Raw genomic sequence first — 15538 nt, 5'->3', positions numbered from 1 at the left:
TGTAAGAATAAAATGCTAAATTAGGAAGGCTTTCAATCCAGAAGGAATAAGAAACTGGGAACAATATGGACAGAAGAATGGATAAGACAACGTGGGGAGAAGATGAAGGAGTACTGGAAAAATAGGAAACAACGACAAGGAAAGAACAGGAATGGAAGTTGTTACGTGATACTGACTGGTCAATACGAAGATAAAAGGAAAACGAAATTAATAAAAGAAGCTTTTGTCGATAGCTACGTAACAAAAAATAATGGGCATTACATGCATAAAAGCTGCACAGCAGCCAAACTACAACGTTTCTCGCATCATAATGGTCGGGTCGGTGTCTGAACCGCGCCCTTCCAGAGTATGTGCCCTGCCTTCCATGGATCACACCAGCCAAACTGGTCACATGGCGAGTACCGCTGCCTTACGGGCGAGACTTGTACACGTCTAGCACTGGACGGTGGCGCGATATATTCGGGCCTAATTTATCAGTGCGACCACCCGCTCGCGTGTCTTATTGAATGTATAAACAGGCTCCCGGGGAAAAACACTTTAGGACAATTAATCGGGCCGCTCAGCCGCACTCGCCGTACGTTTAGCGCGCATATATCTGAAATAATTGCAGACGTGGCGGCGGCTATCTGTAACATTCATCTGCGCCGGCCATAAATCAATTACTCAGCATTTAGGCCGCTCCTCGGATGTGTAATTAAATGCGCGTTGGAAATAAACAGCGGCCAAGGAGATTTATCGCCGCCGAAGCTGGCGCACCGCTCCGGGCTCAGCTTCTTCAGTAGTCGCCGGCCGACACAGCCAGCTTCCGGACCTGGCCACAGCTGGAAGGGAGGGGCTCACCGGCAGGCGTCAGTGTTCGTGGTGAATTCTACAGTCTGCTCGCACTAGCCGTCGAGCCATTAGTAACTATAGAAAACCTTGTGTGGGCCCTCTCACTGTGTGCTTAGTTTGGGTCAGCGGGTGGCAATCTGTCTGTTGACATACGGAAGCTAGGTGGGATACTCTCTAAGAAATGCATAAAAATAAAGATGATAAAATAACGCAGTATAAAAAGACCTACAGCATTCCCACACTACAAACCCACCTACATAAAAAAAAACCACACATACTGAACTATTTGAAATAAAATCATCATAACTTCTGAACGCTTTACGTTAGGACGTTCAAACTGCGCGGTTAGACGTGGGGCGTGAGATGGGGATTAGTATGCGCATGCATAGTTTGGACGGGTTCGTCAATAAACAAAACTGGTGCATTTGGGAGACTGAGAATGCGCATTTCCCTTTCGAGACGTCTCTTCACCCTCAACGGGTGACTGTGTGGTGTACAATGTCCAGTCACGGAATAATCGATGCGATGTTTCTCTGTGGCACGGTGACTACCGAACGGTACGTGAAGGTTTTGGATGATGGTTTCATCCCCATTATCCAAAGTGACCCTGATTTTGACAAGATGTGGTTCATGCAAGACGGAGCTCGACGCCATCGAAGCAAGAGAGTGTTTGATGTCCTTGAGGAGCACTTTGGGGACCGCATTGTGGCTGTGGGGTACCCAGAGGCCACTGGCATGGGCCTCGATTGGCCGCCACATTCTCCGGATCTGAACACCTGCGACTCCTTTTCGTGGGGCTAGTCCGCATCTCGTGGTCGTGCGGTAGCGTTCTCGCTTCCCACGCCCGGGTTCCCGGGTTCGATTCCCGGCGGGGTCAGGGATTTTCTCTGCCTCGTGATGACTGGGTGTTGTTTGCTGTCCTTAGGTTAGTTAGGTTTAAGTAGTTCTAAGTTCTAGGGGACTGATGACCGTAGATGTTAAGTCCCATAGTGCTCAGAGCCATTTGAACCATTTGAACCATCGTGGGGCTACATTAAAGTCAAGCAATAATATACACCTGCTAAACCGACAACAGCGATTCAGGAGCTCATCGACAGCATCGATGTTCCGACACTTCAGCGGGTCATGCCGACTTTCGGTATTTCTCTGCACCACATCACTGCCAGTGACGTCAGGCATATCGAACATGTCATAACCTAAATCCCAGTATCTTTAGCGACATTTACATGTTGTATAAAGTGTGTGCACGCCGTAGTTTGTAATTAATTTATGTTTTTTTTCTTATAGTTCAATAATTGTCACCCTGTATGTCCTTGCACATAAAACTTGTGTGTAGGACAATAGACAACATAGTCATAGAAGTAAATTAAGATTGTTCAAACCCACCGAAAAAATTTTTTGGGATGTTTCTATGGGTTATAATTTGAAATCCCTTGCCAAATATCCCCAATGGGAATTCATTTGCTCCAATCCCGGCCTGCTAGTCGAAAAGACCCACGACTCTATAATGGATCGTTTCTGAAACATCCCACTCTACGGGTCGGAGCAGAGAATGAAAACTACAGGGTGTATAAAAATGACGTCACAAACTTACACGGCTGAAAGCTGAAAGGACACGACAACAGAAGCACAAATGTCAAGTAAACATGGGTTCTAAAACGCATACCTTAAGAGCTATGAGATATTCTTGAGTTTCAATATTGTGAAACAAATCTCTTCTATTGCATACTGTTTGCTTTCCATATTTTAGGAAGTGGTAGTAACGACCAAAACAAGAAAAATATGTCCAGTAAACATGTGCTGTAAAATGCATACGTTAAAAGTTACAAGCACTTGTTCATTAGAAGAGTTGTATTCCAAAGTACCGAAATGAATAGGTGCTCATAGCTGTTAAGGTATGCATTTAGAGCACATGTTTACTGGATATTTTTTTCTTGCTTTGGTCCATACTACCACTTCCCAAAATATGGAAAGCAAAGATTATATCGGGCCCATTATGATCTTAATTGTCGATGTCTTTGAACAGACCTGGGAAGATGTAGTGGCGGCGTAGTGTGGAGTCCCATGTTCAATAATGTTCGCTGAACGGTGTGCCCCGAACTACTCATGCTTCCAGCAGCACTGAGTCTGTCTTCATCTCTGTAACAGATTGCCAAGTATCCCGCTTTGCAGAGCGGGAAAGTCTCCCACGTGTGCGACCTGTGTTGAGGCGTGGACGCCCACTTGTACTGAGATGCTAATTACCTGTCGCCGAACCACATCAATCTTAACTTTGTCGAAGTCGCTCACGCTAGTGAATTTCAGCTTTGTGACCCGTTTCGCCACTAAAATAACTCCCCACTCATCTCTGCTCAGTTTATATACGAAGCCTGACAAAAAAAAAAAAAAAAAAGCCCGCAGAAGAAATGGTCAGATGAGACTAACTTCGTAACTGTATATACCATCGGCGGGTATGTACGAGGGAGGTTCAACAACCCATGCAATAAATATTTTTCTCGGCCAGTTAGAGTTGAAAAAATACGGAATTTGTTGTGGGACATCGTGGAATATTTTCGCTTCAGCCCCTTTAGTTTCATGAAGTTTCGGTAGGTAGCGGCGCTTTACGCCGCCTTCAAATTCCGCAGCTCGTTGTCTAGTGGCTAGCACTGCTGCCTCTGGATCGCGGGGTCCCGGGTTCGTTTCCCGGCCTGATTGGGGATATTCTCTGAGTGTTTATGTTGTCCTCATCATATCATCATCATCGTTTGTGACAGTGGAGAGATGGGACTGTGTAAAAATTAGACTGTGTAAAAATTGAGACTTTGTATGGGCGCTTATGACCGCGCACTTGAGCGCCCCACAAATCAGACATCTTCATCATCACGTCGCCTCCAAACTGGCGTCTGTAATGGATGGACGATGGACACAGAGCATCGCAGATATTCATAGGCGCTTGCAGGATGTCTGTGGAGACTTGGCAGTGAACAAAAGCACGGTGAGGCTTTGGGCGAGTCGTCTATCATCATCGCAAAAAGGTCGCGCAAATTCGTCAGACCTTCCGCATGCAGGCCGGCTGTAACTCCTGCAATGTTGGAATGTACAGACACACTCTCATTCGTGGTGATTATACACCTCGCTGCGCAATCGTACGTCTCTGTTGTTATTGCTGACATACTCGTCCACCATTTGGGGTACTCAAAAGTGTTTGGCACCTTGGTTTCTCTCCACCTAACAGAAGACGATGAGCAGCAAAGAAGAACCACCTGTACGGAACTGCTTGCGCTTTACGAGGCTGATCGTGACAAATTTTTGGCGAACGTCGTCACACTCGATGAAACATTGGTTCATGACTTCGAACCGGAAAGAAAACAGCAATCCGTGGAGTGACGCCACACCATCGCTCCTCCGCAGAGAAAGTTGAAAGCCGGACCTTTAGCCGGTAAAGTCACTATTCCCTGCTATTTTGTAGCGAAAAGAGTGGTTAATAAAGTAGCGTATTCGAATCCTGAATAAAACCAGAATGCTTTAAAAAAAACCTATGTTGGACTATTTATTGAACGAACCTATTCCCTACTGTTTTGTAGCGAAATGAGTGGTTAATAATACAGCGTATTCGAATCCTGAATAAAACCACACTGCTTTCAGAAAAGAAACCTATGTTGGACTATTTATTGAAAGAACACCGGAGTACATTAGTGCCGGCCGGAGTGGCCGAGCGGTTCTAGGTGCTACAGTCCGGAACCGCGCGACCGCTACGGTCGGAGGTTCGAATCCTGCCTCGGGCATGGATGTGTGTGATGTCCTTAGGTTAGTTAGGTTTAAGTAGTTCTACGTTCTAGGGGACTGATGACCACAGCAGTTAAGTCCCATAGTGCTCAGAGCCATTTGAACCATTTGAGTACATTAGTGTTGTTCATAGGGTGTTGCTACTAGGCCTGGTGGGTGTATAAGGAACGTGAACAGTGATCATTGGGAAGGAGACGGAGATGCCACATACTCGTGTGAGGCAGCGTTATCATCACCTGACATAGCTTGTAAGCTATCTCAGTGAGGGTCTCCTTTTAGCCGGCTGGTAGAATAGCGCGGTATATACAGATTTCTGAGGCGTTCAGATGTGACAGTGGGGGCGAACCCCCCCCCCCCAAAAAAAAGTTCAAATGTGTGAGAAATCTTATGGGACTTAACTGCTAAGGTCATCAGTCCGTAAGCTTACACACTATTAACCTAAGTTATCCTAAGGACAAACACACACACACCCATGCCCGAGGGAGGACTCGAACCTCCGCCGGGACCAGCCGCACAGTCCATGACTGCAGTGCCTTAGGCCGCTCGGCTAATCCCGCTCGGCGGGGGTGACCCTCTGAGCCGGCCGAAGTGGCCGAGCGGTTCGAGCTGCTTTAGTCTGGAACCGCGAGACTGCTACGGTCGCAGGTTCGACTGCTACGGTCGCAGGTTCGAATCCTCAGACATGGATGTGTGTGATGTTCTTAGGTTAAAAAAAAAATGGTTCAAATGGCTCTGAGCACTATGGGACTCAACATCTTAGGTCATAAGTCCCCTAGAACTTAGAACTACTTCAACCTAACTAACCTAAGGACATCACACACACCCATGCCCGAGGCAGGATTCGAACCTGCGACCGTAGCAGTCCCGCGGTTCCGGACTGCAGCGCCAGAACCGATAGACCACCGCGGCCGGCGTTCTTAGGTTAGTTAGGTTTAAGTAGTTCTAAGTTCTAGGGGACTTATGACGTCAGATGTTAAGTCCCATAATGCTCAGAGCCATTTGAACCATTCTCGACCCTCTGAAAGGCATCCAGCCGTGCGCCCGCCGCTGATTCGTGTTATGTCGTGGGCCTCATGGCAGGTCTTTTTGTCGTTCATTTATGTATTGAACGTAGAGAGGCTGAGACTGAGTCTGCCGTACTGTCGATTTCTTGCCGTGTTGTCTCGTCTCTGACTTCATTGCGTCTGGCCTGTACAGTGCACTGCAACTTGCTCTGTAGAGTCTCTGTGGATGTGTGTGATATCCTTAGTTTAGTTAGGTTAAAGTAGTTCTAAGTTCAAGGGGACTGATGACCTCAGCAGTTAAGTCCCATAGTGCTCAGAGCCATTTCAGCAATAGCTAAACGGCGCAGTACTTAAGGCTAGCTGTTTTACAATAGTTTTGTTCTTGCGCAGTGGCTAGCACACTGGACACGCATTCCGGAGGACGACGGTTCAATCACGCGTCCGGCCATCCTGATTTAGGTTTTCCATGATTTCCCTAAATCGCTCCAGGCAAATGCCGGGATGGTTCCTTTGAAAGGGCACGGCCGACTTCCTTCCCTGTCCTTCGCTAATCCGATAAGACCGATGACCTTGCTGTCTGGTCTCCTCCACGAAACAACCTAACAGTTTTGTGCGTATAGCTACCGAATTATCGCACGTCTATGACAAAATGTTTCGGAAGCCACTGTTTTGTTTAACCTTGTACATACACAAATTAGGATTGGCCCACGCATTATCGTTAAAAATATCAATTAACACGCATATCCGAAAACATAGTCTTCCCCGACGGGTTGCGGAGTACTGCGCACACAAGTGTACATTAATGGAAGGCTAGTCTCGGAATGACGTTTTTAGCGTGATTGGAGATGTCGTCAAAGTCGTGTGGGTTCCGCCCGAGCTCTGGCATGAGGAATGCGCCCGATGCACGGGCGTCGGCAGCGAGGCATCAAGCGTCGACGTAACGGGCCTGCCTGAAGCCGCGCGCAGCCGTAGCGCACGTGACGTGGCTGGTCCGCGTGAGGCTGATGGGAGTTCATTTCATTTGTCCGCGCGCCCGGCAGCCGAGATTACACGGCGCGGCTAATAAAAAGCGGGCCCGCGATGGCTGTCATTGTGGTGTTTTTGTGCGGCTACTGGACGCGGACGGGGCCCTCCCACTAATAGCAGGCCGCCGCCTCCTCGCAGCGGCGCACAGCACACTCGCCGCGGCGCAGCGCAGCGCGGCCACTGTAATCGCACGGCGGCCGACAACCGGTGCTTAAGCCCGGTAGTGGCGGCCGGGCGCGCTCACTACCGGCGCTACCTAATCACCAGACATGTTTATACGTGCGCCGCGCCCGCCCAGGTACTGCGCCTTTCTCCGAATCTGACGTGCCGGATGAAAGGGACCGCGAGCGGGACTTCGTTGTCTCTGCCTGTCCAGTTCGCGTTTTCGGACTCGGACTGCTGTGGAGACTAGCGGTGGGAAGGCGGAAGATCAAGGTTTCTCGTCGCGCCGACGACGAAGTCATTGCAGACTAGGCGCTATCTCGGTTTGGCGGAAGGATTGTGAAGGAAAGCGGGCGTGTCTTTTTCTGAGGAGCCGTCGTGATACTTACCTTAATCGATTTAGGAAAAGCCCGGAAAAAGCAGAACCTGAACCGCTGTTGTCCCGAATGTGCATCCAGTGTCTGAACTCCCTCGCTTGGTAGTAGCGGAGGGGGTAAGGTCCATACTTGCTATGGGCCCTGGTCACTCGGGATTTGTTGGTAATGAAGAGATAGACTGGCCACGGCAGGTATGACGATTCCATTTAATGCACCGTAACCTGTTCTTTCAGTTTGGAACACGTGAGGCAATACTGACCCTACGGCTTATCTTAGAAGCTAGATTAAGAAAAGGCAAAATGCAGGTAGCGAAAGGATATTTACCATTTGTACAGAAACCAGATGGCAGTTATAAGAGTCGAGGGACATGAAAGGGAAGCAGTGGTTGGGAAGGCAGTGAGAAAGGGTTGTAGTCTCTCCCCGATGTTATTCAATCTGTGTATTGAGCAAGCCGTAAAGGAAACAAAAGAAAAATTCGGAGCAGGTATTAAAATCCATGGAGAAGAAATAAAAACTTTCAGGTTCGCCGATGACATTGTAATTCTGTCAGAGACAGCAAAGGACTTGGAAGAGCAGTTGAACGGAATGGACAGTGTCTTAAAAGAAGGGTATAAGATGAACATCAACAAAAGCAAAACGAGGATAATGGAATGTAGTTGAGTTAACTCGGGTGATGCTGAGGGAATTAGATTAGGAAATGAGACACTTAAAGTACTAAAGGAATTTTGCTATTTGGGGAGCAAAATAACTGATGGTGGTCGAAGTAGACAAAGTAGATAAAATGTAGACCAGCAATGGCAAGGAAAGCATTTCTGAAAAAGAGAAATTTGTTAACATCGAGTATAGACTTAAGTGTCAGGAAGTCGTTTCTGAAAGTATTTGTATGGAGTGTAGCCATGTATGGGAGTGAAACATGGACGATAAGTAGTTTGGATAAGAAGAGAATAGAAGCTTTCGAAATGTGGTGCTACAGAAGAATGCTGAAGATTAGATGGGTAGATCAAATAACTGGTGAGGAGGTATTCAATAGAATTGGGGAGAAAAGGAGTTTGTGGCACAACTTGACTAGAAGAAGGGATCGGTTGGTAGGACATGTTCTGAGGCGTCAAGGGATCACCAATTTAGTATTGGAGGGCAGCGTGGAGGGTAAAAATCGTAGAAGGAGACCAAGAGATGAACACAAAACAGATTCAGAAGGATGAAGGCTGCAGTACGTACTGGGAGATGAAGCACCTCGCACAGGATAGAGTAGCACGGAGAGCTGCATCAAACCAGTCTCAGGACTGAAGACCACAACAACAACAACCTGTCTTAATCATCACCAGAACGATGGTAAAATATAAACTACGTAGCTAGATCAGGAAAAAGCTCGTAGAATATTGGATTAAAATCCGAAAACAAAAACATAGCAAGCTAATCAAGTGGAAACTACGTTTCATAACTACGTTTTGTGACCTGAGGGCTTGACCAGGTGGCAGATTAAACTCTTGGTAGGTCTAATGTGTGGCCATGAGAACTTCAGCAAACAGCTGCATGCGATGGGAACAGAGAAAGGACATGCAGACTATGTCGTACAGAGGATGAAACTGCACCATATTTAATATTGCAGTGTGAAACACTATAGGCCTAACGACTCAAAATATTTCAGTTACTAACTCCTGAAGAGACTGTCTCTAACAAACACCTCGTAAGCCTAGAGGGTTTCCTACTGCTCTTGAAGGGAACCGGATGTCTTTACTAGAACAGAAGGGAGAGATACCGCGCAACAGTTTCAGTGCGGGCGACATGGGGCTAGGATTACCGTTGTTTCGTCTTCCTAATTAAATAATATTAAATCAAAACGTTCGTGCCACCCTGCAAAGAATGGAAGTCGCAACCCTCTCTGCCCTCCGTCACCTAGTAGTTCTGCGATCAATCTATCAGACATCGAGAAACCACCTTTTTTTCTACATTTGAGCAGATTCTTCAGTGTACTATACCCACAGTATCAAGCGCTTCACAGATACAGGGCATGGATGTACCGAGAGAGACAGAAAAATGATCTTGCCCCGCCACATCGATACACGTATCATTTTGTAGAGAGGGGGCAGCAAATAATGGACACCGACAACCATTTTGCGTGAAATCTCAATAACGATCTGAGTCGCCGCTCTCACCCGCCCCAGTCCCTCGCTTGGCTCAGATCCTGGTTACGCTCATTGGTGTGTGCGCGCAATGATGAGAAAAGGTTACTGATAGACGGCAAAGACTGCTAAGGAATTCGTGGAAAAGAAGAGAAAATTAAACATTTACAACACACTGAATCGACCTGAAGATGGTGGAACAGTAGTCCGGAACACGAAAGACTATGTTTTCGGATATGCGTGTATCTCAACTGATATTTTTAACGTTAATGCTTGGACCAGTCCTGAATTGTGTGTGTACAAGGTTAAACAAAACAATAGCTTCCGAAACATTTTGTCATGGACGTGGGATTACTCGGTAGCTGTACTCACAAAACAGCTAGCTTTAAGTATTATACCATTCAGCTATAATTTCTGTTAGGGATTGTTCCCCAAGGTGTGCACAACTATCTGATTGGCAGTTCGACATTAAACTAGACTACCAAGCGTTTGGTACCAGGCAGTTTAATTTTGATCTTAATATTTTGATACAATCGCGGACACAAAAGTAGAAATACGAATGTTAATATGGCATAAAAAAAGGTTAAGCCGTTAACACATTTGCAAAGACCCTCCGCATCCTCGGCAGTACACTACGGTTTGACGCGCCTTTAGAAATCTAGAGATACGGAATATTTCTTGTCAGTGGCGCCCTACTCCAGTCAGTCCGAAAAGTTCAAGACTGATTTTTAAAGAATTTAAGACATTAAGATGGTGGTTTTAATACTTTGGGTGTTCAAGATAGACGGCCCCACTTGATTGCAGCTCGCAGAACGTTCATACAACCCTGTGTAACTGTCAGAAATATCCTTCTTTGGACTGTCGTCAGGTTCTACGTAATGTTGATATGAATATTGATTATCTCATCAACGCGTTGTCATTACGCGAATTTCTGCGTCTTACCATTTTTGGTAGGTTAGCATCGCTAACACCAAATCACAACACCAATGATGATTTTTTTCAGAAAAGAATTATCCGTGTTTTTGCATTTCAGTCTAGCTGCGGCAGCAGTTCAAGCGTCGTTGCTTTTACTCGGGAGTCTGGAGGCGCGGCACGAAATTTGCACACACTTTTCTCTCCTTCGAAACGTACTGGAGAATGGCTGGAACACATTATTTAGAGATGTTGCTCCATTTCGATTTGTGAGACACGTCGACTGCTTAACAATGCATACTCACAACTGACCGATCTAATGCACATCTGCTGCTTGCAGTTGTTAGTTCAAGTTGAGGCCGTAGTTACTGCAGTGACGTCGCTTATACGCCAGAAGTAAAATCAGTCTGGGGGTGTTTCGGACGGACGATGTAGATCATGTATGAACAGTGCGAGCTGTATTCTCCATATGAGTGGTACCCGAAATTGTTTATGTGTTCAAAGGGAAGATTTTCGCTACGTACATTATACTCAAGCTTCAGGATGTCTCCTAGCCATCTGCAACAGCGGACGTTGTTCGCGCTCGTGTATAATTTTACCCGCATGTCTTTTTAACCGTCCTCAAAAATTGGTGTAGAGGGTTTAATTCTGGTCGTCAGGGTGTGCTCACTACGCGAGAAGTTCGCGATGATTGTATGCAAAAATGGCTCGCTTAGTGAGTAGGGCGGAATTAGATGATTCGGTAGTGAGACCCAATGTGTGTCTCATCAAGTCGAGGTGGTTCCAGCAAACAGAGACCCGAAATCCGATTGATTCCTCCGTCCGCATTCGCTCTGGCGGAACACAGTCCACAGACTGTGCCGCCTGTTCGCTATGATGGATTAGGAAAGAAGGTGTAATTGTACCGAAGCACGCAGCTAATTTCGCCGGACGGCCGTGTCACCCGCGCCGCTCCAAATGAGTGCTGTAATTAGAGCGTAAATTAAGGAGGAACGGTAGCCGGCGATTCCAATTTGCCGGTGGCGGCAGGGCCGCCGCCTGGGGCCGGGTCCTCAGCCGCAGAAGTGGAACAAAGGCGCGCCGCCCGCCGACAATGACCACCGCCGAGTGCCGACTTCTGAGCGACGAGCGCCTTCCCACGGCCGCCCCTGCTGATGGGAATTCCTCTGAAGCCGCCTGCTGCCTCTCTTGCACAGCCCTTAATGCCACCTGGGACTCCGCAGCTGCGCCTCGAAACTCTCTCATTTCGTGGCACTCTCACCCAAGATGTTTTTTAAGTATCCCGCCTGGAAGGCGGCGCGTGGGTAGGAACGGGAATAGGTAATACGAGTCGCCACTGCAAGAAAATGGTTTACTGGTGCAAAAACAAGGTGGTAAACGATTACATAACTTTGTACGTAGGTGCGATGCTGAAGCGAAGTGTCCTGGCTGGCTGCACCTGATGAAATGGGCTTAAGCAGTCGCGGAGGTCGTAGACCTCGACAGTACCGGCTAGAGGCCGCTGTCGTCGGTGTCTCTCGTAGTGCCAACCTAGCAGAGCGGGCCTACGTCGTGGCATCGTAGCTATCGATACCACAACTTGTCATAGTTTTTGTTTTGCAAGTCCGCAGCTCGTGGTCGTGCGGTAGCGTTCTCGCTGCCCGCGCCCGGGTTCGATTCCCGGCGGGGTCAGGGATTTTCTCTGCCTCGTGATGACTGGGTGTTGTCTGATGTCCTTAAGTTAGTTAGGTTTAAGTAGTTCTGAGTTGATGACCATAGATGTTAAGTCCCGTAGTGCTCAGAGCCATTTTTTGTTTTGCGAGCTGCGGGGTTCAACCAAAATATGCTGAACATTTTTTCCATTTGTCTACACACGCTGAAGGAAATGGAAAGTGCAACACCATTAAGCGCCATTAAGCACCAGTCAGCCATTTGTCAAGTTCCTGTAGAGGCACATTTCAAAGCTAGTATTTAGTGATTAAACGTTCATTCCATTAGGAACCGATGTCCCTCATCAACATTCGTATAAGGTGTGATGCCCCACGGGCGCGAACAAACTCCTGTATTCGATGTGGCATGGAACTAGCTCGGAACGTCAACTTCAGATACAAGGGCGAGTCAAATGAAAACCTTAAATATATTTTAAATATTATTTATTGTGCAGAAGAGGTACAAATCTGTATCACTTTTCAACATAATCTCCTCCACGCTCAATGCAAGTCCTCCAGCGCTTACACAGTCCATAAATTCCTTTAGAAAAAAAAATTCTTTTGGTAGTCCGCGCAACCACTCATGCACCGCGTGGCGTACCTCTTCATCAGAACGGAACTGCTTTCCTCCCATTGCGTCTTTGAGTGGTCCAAACATATGGAAATCACTTGGGGCAAGGTCTGGTGAGTATGGTGGATGAGGATGACACTGAAAATACAGGTCTGTGATTGTTGCAACTGTTGTACGGGCAGTGTGGGGCCTTGCATTGTCATGTTTCAAAAGGACACCTGCTGACGTCAATCTACGTCGCTTTGATTTGACTGTAGGCCGCGGATGATTTTTTTGGAGATCTGTGTATGATGCACTGGTGACAGTGGTCCCTCTAGGCATGTAATGCTCCAAAATGACGCCTTTTTCCTCCCAAGAAAGAGTCAGAATAACCTTCCTTGCTGATGGTTCTGTTCGTAACTTCTTTAGTTTAGCTGGTGAGGAATGGCGCCATTCCTTGCTCGCTGTCTTCGTTTCCGGTTGGTGGAAGTGAACCCAGGTTTCGTCCCCAGTACCGATTCTTGCAAGGAAGCCATCACCTTCTCGTTTAAAGCGCCGAAGAGGTTCTTCAGAAGCATCAACACGTCGTTCCCTCCTTTCAGGAGTCAGCTGCCGTGGCACCAATCTTGCAGACACTTTGTGAAACTGGAGCACATCATGCACAATGTGGTGTGCTGACCCATAACTAATCTGTAAACATGCTGCAATGTCATTCAGTGTCACTCGGCGGTTTTCCTTCACTATGGCTTCAACTGCTGCAATGTTCTGTGGAGTCACAACTCGTTGTGCCTGGCGTGGACGAGGAGCATCTTCCACTGAAGTCACACCATTTGCGAACTTCCTACTCCATTCGTAGACTTGCTGCTGTGACAGACATGCGTCACCGTACTGAACCTTCATTCGTCGATGAATTTCAATAAGTTTCACACCTTCACTACGCAAAAACCGAATAACAGAACGCTGTTCTTCCCCGGTGCAAGTCGCAAGTGGGGCGGCCATCTTTATATCGATACTACGACGGTATGTGTGCATCTGCACTATGCTGCCACCTACAGGCCATTCTGCACTCTGTTTGTAGCACGCTTACCACCTTACAAGATAACGGCGTGAAATTTCGATTTGTTATTACACATTTAAGGTATTCATTTGACTCACCCTCGTATTTCCTGCCGTCAAATGAAACTGTGTGGTTCCAGAGACCTTTCCAAGTCTCACACATCTATGGCGTATATATGCAGACTGAAGCAAAGAATGAAAATTTCACAGCATTAATAAAAATTTTCATCCTTCGATTTGGTATGCGTATATACACTGAAGTGCCAAAGAAAATGGTATAAAGATACGTATTCAAATACAGAGATATGTAAACGAGCAGAATACGGCACTCCGGTTGGCAACGCCTATACAGGGTGATTCACGAAGGTATGCAAATATTTTAATACGCTATTCTACGAGTAAAACTAAAGAAAAAGTTGATATAAACATAGGTCCCCAAATGTTTAATTACAGAGTAAATGGCTAATAAAACATTTTGCCTCAAATTCAGCAACTTCGCTAATCTGGAGCCATCGCAAAACTGTGCGAGGTTAAAGTAAAGCACGATTTCAATTTATTTTGTTGTCCCAGACGTGTATCTGCACTAGTTGTATTGTGTAATTGTATGTACACAGTACAACTTCCTTAACACTGAGTTTTGTTTTTTTCCGGTTTAACATGAATTCACGTGTGCTATGGTACTAAAAAAAGCAGATTATCTGACACATTCATACAGTTTCAGTTAACGTTATTAGCATCATTTTTTTTAAATTAAATTCTCTACAACCTCTGTTGAAAACTTTGCGCAATTTCCTGGAATTTAAGAAACAAATTGGGCCAAGTAGTTAATAAATTAAAAATTTTACGACATTATTTCTTTTGATCTCTGGATGTTCTGGAAAACAACTGTAGACGTCTGAAACATGTTTTATTACGTTCACCAGATCAATAACAACAAAATAAATGGGAGAAATGATCATAACGATAAAATAAGAGAAATCAGGGCTCGCACAGAAAAATTTAAGTGCTCGTTTTTCGCGTGCGCCGTTTGAGAGTGGAACGGTAGAGAGAAAGCTTGAAGGTGGTTCATTGAACCCTCTGCCAGGCACTTTATTGTGAATAGCAGAGTAATGACATAGATGTAGATGTAGAAATTGTGCTTTACTTTTACCTCGTACAGTTTTGCGATGGCTTCATATTAACGAAGTTGCTAAATTTCAGGCAAAATCTTTTTTTAGTCGTAACTCCGTAACTAAACATTTGCAGACCTTTGTTTATATGAACTTTTTTCTTTAGTTTTACTTGTAGAATAACATTAAAATATTTGCATATCATCGTGAATCGCGCTGTATAAGACAACAAGCGTCTGGCACAGTTTCTAGATCGGCTACTGCTGCTGCAATGGCAAGTTATCGAGATTTAAGTCAGTTTGGACGTGATGATACAGTTGGCGCAAGAGCGGTGGTGAAGCTGATGACGTTTTAGTATGGTGGGCGCTCAACTGCGCCGTCTTCAGCGCCCGTACAACTCCCAATTTTTACACAGGCCAATTTTGTTCACAATCCAATCTAGCCTTTGTCACGAATGATGGTAATGATGAAATTATGAGGACAACACGAACACCCAGTCCCCAGGCAGAGAAAATCCCCAACCTGGGCGGGAATCGATCCCGGGACTCCGTGATCCAGATGCAGCAACGCTAACTGCTAGACCACGAGCTGCGGACACGAACGATGGGATACAACATCTCTGAGGTAACGATGATGTGGGGATTTTCCCGTACGACCATTTCACGAGTATACTGTGAATATCAGGAATCCGGTAAAACAACAAATTTCCGACATCGCTGTGGACGGAAAAAGATCCTGCAGGAACGGGACCAACGACGACTAAAGAGAATCGTTCAACGTCACAGAAGTGCAACCCTTCCGCGAATTGCTCCAGATTTCAATGCCGGGCCATCAACAAATGTCAGCCTGCGAACCATTCAACGAAACATCATCGATATGGGCTTTCGGAGCCGAAGGCTCACTCGTGTACCCTTGGTGACAGCACGACACAAAGC

At 46.4% G+C, this 15538-nt stretch overlaps 1 protein-coding gene across 1 annotated transcript in view; it reads left to right on the top strand.

Moving 5' to 3' along the window:
* Positions 1-11355, top strand: part of LOC126153682 (protein gooseberry-like) — a 225567-nt gene extending 214212 nt beyond the window's left edge. Inside the window, exons 7-8 of the mRNA XM_049916087.1 lie at positions 6744-6924; positions 11230-11355. Of these exons, the coding sequence (XP_049772044.1) occupies positions 6744-6924; positions 11230-11355 (307 nt within the window). The remainder of the gene's footprint in view (positions 1-6743; positions 6925-11229) is intronic.
* The last annotated feature ends 4183 nt before the right edge of the window (positions 11356-15538 follow it).

The sequence above is a fragment of the Schistocerca cancellata genome, chromosome 2 (genome assembly GCF_023864275.1).
Source record: "Schistocerca cancellata isolate TAMUIC-IGC-003103 chromosome 2, iqSchCanc2.1, whole genome shotgun sequence".
NCBI lineage: Eukaryota > Metazoa > Arthropoda > Insecta > Orthoptera > Acrididae > Schistocerca > Schistocerca cancellata.
Note: the sequence above shows the minus strand (reverse complement) of the source record. Positions and strands in the feature narration are given on the sequence as shown.